The sequence below is a fragment of the Rhinoraja longicauda genome, chromosome 10 (genome assembly GCF_053455715.1).
Source record: "Rhinoraja longicauda isolate Sanriku21f chromosome 10, sRhiLon1.1, whole genome shotgun sequence".
NCBI classification, from domain to species: domain Eukaryota; kingdom Metazoa; phylum Chordata; class Chondrichthyes; order Rajiformes; family Arhynchobatidae; genus Rhinoraja; species Rhinoraja longicauda.
The window spans coordinates 34,878,645-34,888,837 of record NC_135962.1 but is presented as its reverse complement, the minus strand read 5'-3'; the positions used below and the strand labels follow the sequence as shown (position 1 = coordinate 34,888,837).

The window sequence follows — 10,193 nt, the reverse complement described above, 5'->3', positions numbered from 1 at the left end:
GTAGAGTGCCTGCCCATGCAAGAACTCCGAGCCATGGCTAGTAAAGCTTGGCTTCACTCAGCTTTGCTCGGCTCAGCAATTTCCTCATATGTCCAAGTAGCTTGTTGTGTGACTGACTGCTGGGCCTCAGGCTCCTGAGAAAATGTTCCATTACCACATGATCCACAACTTCCTCTGATGTATGCAGGTGGGCCTGAAGCCAACATATGGCAAACCTCCTTAGTTGGGCCAGCTCAACTCGGGGAGGTTTGTTGGGGTGGTACATCCAGTCATAGAATTCCTGTGCCACAACCATAGGAGAGAGGCCAAGGCAATGCAGTACTTGCACCTTGATGGTGTCATAATCTGCAGCCACTGCTCATGGTAGCGAAAAATAAGCCTGTTGGGCCTTACCACTCATGTACAGAACCAATATGTGCATCCAACTCTGCCGCTCCCATCCTTCTCTTTCAGCAGTCAATTCAAATGTATAAAAATATGTTTCTACCTCATCCCGCTCTGTCAGTTTGTGGAGAAGCTCATGAGTTGTAGGCATGCTTTTACCTGTATACCTGGGGCGTGTGCCATTACTGGCACAAAGCAGTAGTGGTTCTGTCACCTGAACAAAGTTGTGGGTCAACTCTTGGGTCATTCACTGTTGTTCGATGCTAGTCTCAAATTAATGTTGGATCAGTTCCTCCTTTGTGTGAGAAGCCCGTGTACTCATGCCCGCCTTCTCCACCAGTGTTGTGCTGGTAATGATGGCAGGTTAACAATGACCACACTGACACTTTTAGTAAGATGAATTCACATAGTAGGCTTTATTACCAATACCGAACAATAGTGACAAAAATGTCCAGGTCCACTCAGGGGACTTTGTCATCACTTACTTACTTCCTTTCTTCCTTGGGGGTTGCAGAAAGGCTCCACAGGGATATAGATGGATTGATTGAATGGCCCAGGACATGAGAGATGGAATACAGTGTGGGGCTTATGGGGTTTAACAGCAAGGATAGAACAGAAAATGCTGGATCAAAAATAGAAAATGTTGGATAAAAATTCAGCAAGCCAGGCAGAATTTATGGATAGAGAACGAATGTAGAAAAACAAAGCTTTTTTTAAATGGTGAGAGACAGAAGGTACTAATGGTTAGAAAGAACTTGGTTGTGCTTTAAATGAAATATTTAAAGGTAACATGTAGGAATGAGCTATTAAAAAGGTAAGGAGACACCAGGAAAAACATATGCGGAATACACGTTTGTTTAGTACAAGAGTGAAAATTAGTACAAGAGTGAAGATATCTTAGTGGAATTATATAAAATCCGGCGGAGGCCACATTTGGAATATTTTGAACAGGTCTAATCGCCTTCACTAAGAAATTATGTCTATGTGGCAGAGGTGAAGATTTACCAAATTGATATTTGGGACTGGAGCTTCTCCTGTGAGGAGAAATTATGCAAAGCGTCTTTCCAGAGCTTAGAAGATTGACAGATGATCTCATTGAAATTAGAAAATTCTTACGGAGCTTAACAGGATAGACCCAGGGATAAAAATAGAAAATGTTGGATAAAAACACAGTGAACCAGGCAGCATTTGGATAGAGACCAGGATAGAGAACAGTTAACATTACAGATCAAAGACTTCATCAGAATTGAAATGAGTTCTGATGAAGGAGGTTTAACCTGAAATGTTAGCTTTACACAAAGGTTGGCTGATCCACCACTACCACCATGCATCCAATGCAGGGTCCCGCCCTGAAGGGTCACCTATCCATGCATTCTAGAGATGCTGCCTGACCCGCTGAGTTACTCCAGCACTTTGTTTCTTCTTTTATAAACCAGCATCTATGTTTCTACATTCCTGCAAGTGCAGTGCAGGTGCAGGAATGTGGCACAAGGGTAAAATGAAAGCCATGACTTGAAATGGGGCTGAAATCATTGAACATCTAATTCAGAATGATGATGAGAGCTGATCCGATACCCATGAGAAATAAGTGAAATTCATTAAAAAGACCAAAGGAAGCAGAGACAAGGTCAGAACTGAAGCCTTGAGAGTATCTGCATGCTGGGCTTGAGAACATTACAGGTTTTCTTTGTGTGGAATTTGTAATTCTGTGAACCAGTTCTTAAAAATGGAAAATAGAGAAGCTATTGGGATTGCTTCAGATATATTTTCAGGGGTTATGGTGAACTCGTCTCAATAACCAAGACCAAAAATAAAGTACTATGTCATTTAGCTCCAACAAAATAAGGGTGCCCACCCTAGTACTTTGTAAAGAAACCCAGAATTGCAACTTTGTTAGGTACAAATTATCTTGGAAAATATAGTTCAGACATGAAACAGGATGTTACTGAGGGTAAAATAACAGTTATCTAAAAAAAACTCAGTTTATTTACATTTCTCGTGTTTCATGAAACTCTTTCATTTACTTAGGATGAAGATCCTCCCAGTGTGGGACAAGTCATCTCAAAGTCACGCGAAGGATTACATAAATACCCGATTGACACAATGTTGGGCAAAGTCGGCCAATGTCCATTTGCTCCACAAGAAGTCCATCGCCCTGAGGTAAAAATAAGTAGTGTACATTCTGCTTGGCTTGTTGCTTTAGATGAATTTTCCTTTTACTGCAATACGACCAAGTAAAGTCTGAATGCCTTAGGCCTAACAGCCTGATGTCCATCATGGCAAGATGCTCTAAGGTTTCCGATGATCACTGAGAAAGGGAAGGGTTTTTCGAAATGATGCTTCCAAAAATGTGGGCGATAAGTTTACAAACTCAGTTAAGCTTTTCTGAGGAAGTCACCAAGGTGGTGCATGAGGTAATTCAGATTGTCTTGGATTTCCAAGAAACAAAGGATTTCATAAATCAGAATCTGTTACATCATTAGGAATTTGACACATTGATTGGCTACATTCCAGCAGTCAGAAAGTTGTAAACACCAGGCAGTTCCATTGCTTCCAGACCTGTTCAAATTAATGAAAGGGTTAGAGAGTAATTTTCCACCTTATTTTTTCCTTTCCCAGGAGATTACATAACTGTTAGAAAGTAGAAAGTCCTTGGCTATGTATGAACATGCAAATTTAAATCTCTTCTGCTATTTAATAAGGTTGTGGCTGATTTGACTGTCAAATCCACATTCCCGTCTATCCGCAGTAATGTTTCAACCTCTTGCTTATCAAATATCTATCTCTCTCCGCTTAAAAAGATTAATATTCAAAGATTTCTCGATTGGCCTTTGAGATGCATATGAAATATTGTCATCTGGTCTCCCTACCGAAGTAAGAATATTTATGCAGTAGATTGATTGATTTCTGGCGGTTTGCCCTACAAGGAGAAATTAAGCAGAATCTCACTAAAAGTTAAAAATTCTTATGGCTGATCGGACTGTAATGTCAATTCCACATTCCCATGGGGCCTGGCAAGATAATGCAGGGTTGAGTCTTCCACTTACTGGGGTACTTCAAAGCAAGGATAACCACTCAGGACAGGTCTGGCAAGTGGGAGACTTTTAAAGGTGGTGAGTATATGAAACGACTTTCCAGAGGAAATGGTTGAGGCAGGTAAAATAACAACATTTAGCAGACAAATGTGACACGCTTAGATGGAGCATTTTGGTCGGTATGGAAGAGTTGGACCAAACAGCTTGTTTCTTTGCTTGGATAACTCTGCAACTGAAAAGAGAAGACATTTCTTCACCCAGAAGATGTTATTGGTGAAAATTGAAATTATTTTTGCAGGTGCGTAGTACACACCCAGTTGCTGTATATATTCATGGCAGGGATGGGTGGCTTTTTGTTTGTTAAGCTACTCGGCTCTGGAGATCGGCACAAGATAAAATGAAAGCCTTGACTTGAAATGGGGCTTGAATAATTGATATGTTAAGTCCCGTAGAAGAAAGAAAAGATGTGCTTAGAGTGGTAAAAAGAAACAGAGACAGAAGAGTAGGGATGGAGGTTTGCCAGCATCCACATCCTGAGCTAGAGGGCGTCAGAGTCTTTTTTTGTGTGGAATTTGTATTTCTGTGAATCAGCTGTTAAAAATAGAAAAAACTTGGGAATTGCTGAATCATATGGGTTAGATTTATTTTCAGTATTATCATGGTGAACCAGGTCTCAGTAGCCAAGTCCAAAAATATAAAGGATCAGTCTGAAGAAGGGTCTCGACCTTACACGTCACCCATTCCTTCTCTCCAGAGATGCCTCCTGTTATTCCAGCATTTTGTGCCTACCTTCCAAAAATATAAAAGTATCATGTCATATTTTGCTCCAACTAAATTAGGATGCCAGTATGAAAATAACCCCAGAATTGAAACTAGGTAGAAATTATGCTGGAAATATAGTTCAAACAGGATGGCATTCAGGGTGAAAAAAAGTTATAAGTACTGGCCATTTCAACCTGGACTTTCAAAAAGCATTAGATTTCACAAGTCTGACTATATTACATCAGCAAGAATTTGACACGTTGGTTTAGGAATTTGTTCCATTACTGCAGCCAGAAAGTTGTAAACACTCAGCAGGTCATTTGCTCATGTCATCTCCCGGAATAGTTTACATTACCCGAGGGGTTGGACAGTGATTCCCCAGAATTGTTTCATGTTACAGCCCTGCATTTTTCCCCAATAGTTTGCATGGCTACTAGAGTTTTTGTACAAAGATAATTTAAACCTGCTCCTCCACTTCATGAAGTAATGGCTCATTTGATTGGAATATCAACTCTGCATTAACCTTCGCCATCTTGTTAATCAAATATCTTTCCAGCCTGTCTCTATCCTCTAGCCTGGGGCGGCACGGTAGCGCAGCAGTGGAGTTGCTGCCTAACAGCGCTTGCAGCACCGGAGACGCGGGTTCGATCCCGACAATGGGTGCTGTCTATACGGAGTTTGTACGTTCTTCCCGTGACCGCGTGGGTTTTCTCCGAGATCTTTGGTTTCCTCCCACACTCCAAAGACGTACAGGTTTGTAGGTTAATTGGCTTGGTATAAGTTGAAATTGTCCCTAGTGTGTGTAGGATAGTGTTAATGTGCAGGGATCGTTGGTCGTTGCGGGCTTGGTGGGCTAAAGGGCCTGTTTCCACGCTGTATCTCTAAACTAAACTAAACTAAACTGTCCAGCTATTTATCATAAGACATGTGCTTATTTGAATTATTAGTCTAGTGCACCTTTCCTGAGTTGTAAGGAGACAAATACTGTATGTAGTAATCCAGATACTCCAGGACACATGCTTTAGCTACAAAGGATAGGTTGGACAAACTTGGATTGCTTCCTGTGGACTGAAGGGAGACCTAATAGAAATGTATAAAAGGGATAAAGGCATGGATAGGGTAGACAGTCAGAGCCTTTTTCCCAGGATGGAAATGCTGAAGATTAGAGGGCATAGCTTTAAGTAAGAGGGGCAGTTTAAAGGTGATTTTTTATACAAGGGGCGGTGGGTGTCTGGAATGCACTGCCAGGGGTAGTGGAGGCACCTACAATTGTGGTGTTTTAGAGGCTTTTAGATTAGCACATGGATATGCAGGGAATGGAGCAATATGGATCATGTTCAGGTTGATGGGATTAGTTTATCATTATGTTCGGCACGGACATTGTGGGTCGAAGGACCTGTTCCTGAGCTGTAGTGTTCTAAGTTCTAATGTACTGGAGATGATGTGGAGGAGATTCACCAGGATGCTATGAGGAGAGGTTGGATAGTATGGGTTTGATTTCCTTGGAGTAGAAGAGGCTGAGAGGGGATCTAATTAGGTTTACAAAATTATGAGGGGCTTGGATATAGTGAGAGATTTTTCCCCACAACAGAGATGTGTAAAAAACAGACGGCAAAAGTTAAAGGTAAGAAGGTCAGAGAGGATCTGAAGAGAGTTTTTCACCTAGAGTATGATTGAATCTTGAAGGCACTGCTTGGAAAGGTGGTGAAGGCAGGTACTCTCTCAACAATTACAAGGTATGTCAATGAGCAATTGAATGAACAAGGCAAGGAAGGCTACAGATCCAGTGGGTGATAGGATTAGAATTGACGCCATGTAATGGTCAGCATGGACATGGTGGGCCAATGAAACCTGTTTCTGTACTAGTGCCTTTACATGGTCTCAACAATGCCCTGTATAACTGAGGCGCAAATCCACCTATCACTTTCCTGGCTTTCACTCCCCACTACAATCAGTCTGAAGAAGGGTCCCAACACAAAACATTGCTTATCCATATTCTACAGAGATGCTGCCTGACCTGCTGAGTTACTTCAGTACTTTGTGTTTTACTGAAGCACAAACTCTGTACATGTGTATTCAATTCCCCTTACATTAAACAAAACAATTTGTTAGATCTCGAGCTCAAGGGCCTGTTGTGAAATGTGTGCAAGGCCACATAGATCCCTCTATATCTGAGCTCTGCAATCTCATGCCACTTAGATAACATGCTCCTTTATTATTATTCCAGCCAAAAAGGACAGTTGCGCACTGCCAATTCTTTGCCGCTTCACGTAGCTATATCCATTTCTGGCCTTGTTACGTCATCTGTACAACTAACTTTCTTGCCTAATTTAGCAACCGGTTAACTCATGACACATGATGAATAAATTCTGGAATAATTACGTTTCTCAATACCAAGATAGTGTTTTGGGAGTTAATCTAAATCATAATCTTGGAAATATAAAGAAACAATTCCAGTACACTGGGAATTACTGTAATCCCTTGTTTAAACAAACCTCTTTGTAACGGATTTTGGTTGTAACAGATGGACCTACTGATGGCTGCCAATGCCACCCCTGGCTTGCACTACTTCCAATGGCCGCTTACAGCTCTGGCGGCCTACGCCAACCCTAGTTCGCACTGCTTCCTGGTCACTTACAGCTCCAGCTGCACATGTTATTCTCGGCACCTGCCCCCTCTCCGGCTGATTCCAGGTCGCGTCTGGCACCGTCGACCCTTACCTGCACTCAGGTTGCCCGTGGGCTGCGACCATTGACTTTGCCGATCCTTGCCTCTCCCTCGGCCGCCAGCAGGCCAAGGCCATCAACTCACCTGGATTCCAGGCCCAGTTCCGGACTGAGAATCTGAAGACTGAGATCTTGACCTAAAAAGTCACCAATCCATGATGTCCAGAGATGTGCCTGAACTGCTGAGTTAGTCCAGCACTTTGTGTTCTTTTGTGTATTAACTGACAACTGCTTGTTTCTACGAGAAACTCTTTGTTTCTACTACTTATACAATTACTTGGTTATAGTGGACAATCTGTGAGAACGGACACTATTTCTTAACCCCCCCCCCCCCCCATATAACGAGGGTCTCTGTATTCCCTTTACATAGATTTCAGCCAATGTATCACCCCTGCTTTTATGATATATTGTATTTATACCTCCGAATAATTTGCAAAACCGTGTGGAGATCATCCATTTCATAAAACTTGTCAATCTAACATACAAAATGAATAAATATAAAGGTTCAAGCAATATTGGATTTCACATCATTTATGCATCACAAGAATCTTCTTCTAATATAACATGCATATTTTGGCCTATTTTGCTTGTTGCTATGCTTTAAATCCTGGCATTGATCTGGCACTTGCCCTGTAAATTAAGTAAAAAATATTAGATTAGTAAAGCCTGTATCATTGATAAGTGATGCATATTGTAAACAGTGCACGGGTTTATCTTGGCCATATAGTGTGGACATAATCATCTGGTTTGCCTTTGACAAATTATATATTAATAGGGGATAATGTGGGTGTTTTTGATCTTATCAGATTATATGACAAATTTAAGATTTCATTGTTAGAGGCATAAGTGTTGGCAACATTATCTGGTGTTGTCCAGAGTCAATAACACTAACATTGCAGTCAGCTACTGTTTCTCCACAGAACAGCTTACATAGTCAGATCAGCATCATTTATTCTACGTTATTGTGGACATCTAGTCCTTGTGTCATTGAATATGGACAATAGCTTTAAAAAAACCCTAAATTTTAAACCAAGATGTTTAGAAACTCATAGTCAGAGTCCCACACCGACCAACATGTCCTATCTACACTAGTCCCACCTGCCTGCATTTGGCCCATGTCCCTCTAAACCTGTCCTATCCATGTACCTGTTAAAATGTTCCTTAAAAGTTGCGATTGTACCTGCCTCAACTAACTCCTCTGGCAGCTCGTTCCATACACCCACCACCCTTTGTGTGAAAATGATACCCCTCAGCCAATGTGCCAAAAGCCTTTTTGACTACTCTGACTCCCGGTGTCGCCATTTTCAACGAATTATGTACCTGTACTCAGAGTTCCCTATGCTCTACATACTCCCCAGAGCCCTACCGTTCACTGTGTAGGTCCTGCCCATGTTAGTGCTCCCAAAATGCAACACTCACATTTCTCAGTGATAATTTCCATAAAATTGTCAGTAAATATTTAAATAATTAAAATCGAAGGCTATTCTTTTTTTTAAAAATCAAGATGAACTAATTATTTAACAAGTGTAATTAATTTAATAATATAATACAGATGTTCTGTAGTTAAAGTTTAGGCTTATTACTCTTGACAGTGGAAATGGGAATTAACGGTGGGGGCTTCAAAAGTCGGGAGCCTCGATCGCCTCGAGGCAGCAGTTTGACTGCCTGACCGTGGGAGAAGAATGAGGAGGAGATAAGACTTTTTTTTGCCTTCCATCACAGTGAGGGTGTGCCTGGAGCAATCACTGTGATGGTTGTTTGTGTTAAATTGTAATTGTGTATCTTGTGTTCTTTATTGTCTACTGCCGGACCCTGACGTGAGAGGACGCTGGCGCTGTTTGTTCGCCGCTTCTCCGTCAGGACAAATCTTTTGTTTGTTTGTTTGTTTTTATGTCTTGTTTGCTATGTAAAGCGTCTTTGAGTATCCTGAAAAGCGCTATATAAAATAAATGTATTATTATTATTATTATTATAACGTTATGCATAGAGCAATTTTGGATATGTTTCATGTCCCACCACAAATAATGCAGACCTACTGCATTTTCAGAAGTAAGAAATCAGTCTGAAACTAAGAAACGACGAATTTTGTATCATTGGTTACTAAAACTGATCAACTGTGCTTGACCTATTTCCTCTGCAAGATTTTACTCCTGTGCCATTTCTTTTATTGCCACGTAGAACTCTGATGATGACAGCAGCACCGGGCAGATTAGTGAAGGTCAGATGCCTCGACTCACGAAAACAGCAGAAAGCATCCTGATTGGACAGCCACAAAACATCAAACTCCCCTCAATGGACGGTGACATAAACCTCCCGCGAACAAGACGCTCACCATCTCCTGGACAGCTTCACGTTCAAACAGGTAACCAGTGCAACACGGCTTGACATGCTCATCTGAAAGAAGAATTCAGTACATTCTGTCCTACTTATCCCTTATCGAGCATGTACTAAACCTTATGGGCAATTAGTATGTTTGGTTTAATTCCTCGAGCTTCATAGTTGGCTGAACAAGATTTATTTCCTCAGTTGGATACTTAGTATGGACTGATTACAGTTGACAGGAATAATTTCTCCTGGATTCACTTTAATTTTACCCCAAATTGCCTGACATCTCACAGTGCATCTTAGCTAAAAGATGTGCCTGTTAATCAGCAGCATGGCACTGTTGAAGGGTCCCGACCCAATCTTTTTCCCACCATAGATGCCGCCTGACTCACTGATTTTCTCCAACAGTATGGTTATTGTTCTTTGCTATTTTATATTAATATCAAGGTTGTACCAAACTAGTTCACATTGTGCATTGCAATGTTTTCTGTAAGAAAATAATGGACAAGGTTAAACATGTTGAACAACATTTACCCCTCTTTTTTCTTGAAGCTACTAATAGATTTCTTGTACTTTCCTGGGGAAAAAATAAGTAAAAGGCTGTCATGTAAAGGTCAGCTTTGGTACAGTTTTCAGAGATTATTTAATCATGATATCAGAGTGAATTCTATGTTGTCCTCACAAGACATATTGGCATTAGTGTCAATGATTAAAAATGAGGAGAAAACCTTTACTACTTTGGCTTTCTCTGTCATTGGATTCTATTATTCTAAATACCCAGTTTTTTCTCAATTATCAATAAATGAATCGGGCTCACCATAGATTTATAAGAAACGGTCTAAAAAGAATTATTGGGATCAGTGGCATGGATATTCCCTTTTATGATTTGGAATCAAAAACCATTTGTAGAGGGTCTATACTATCCAGCAACAGTGACATCATCCAATCAAGCTGAGCAAAT

The 10,193-nt window shown here is 40.9% G+C and overlaps 1 protein-coding gene across 1 annotated transcript in view; it reads left to right on the top strand.

Moving 5' to 3' along the window:
• Positions 1-10,193, top strand: part of LOC144597524 (TALPID3 protein-like) — a 57,956-nt gene that overhangs the window by 9,819 nt on the left and 37,944 nt on the right. The window contains exons 3-4 of the mRNA XM_078407004.1: positions 2,413-2,544; positions 9,086-9,269. Coding sequence (XP_078263130.1) covers positions 2,413-2,544; positions 9,086-9,269 — 316 coding nt within the window. The remainder of the gene's footprint in view (positions 1-2,412; positions 2,545-9,085; positions 9,270-10,193) is intronic.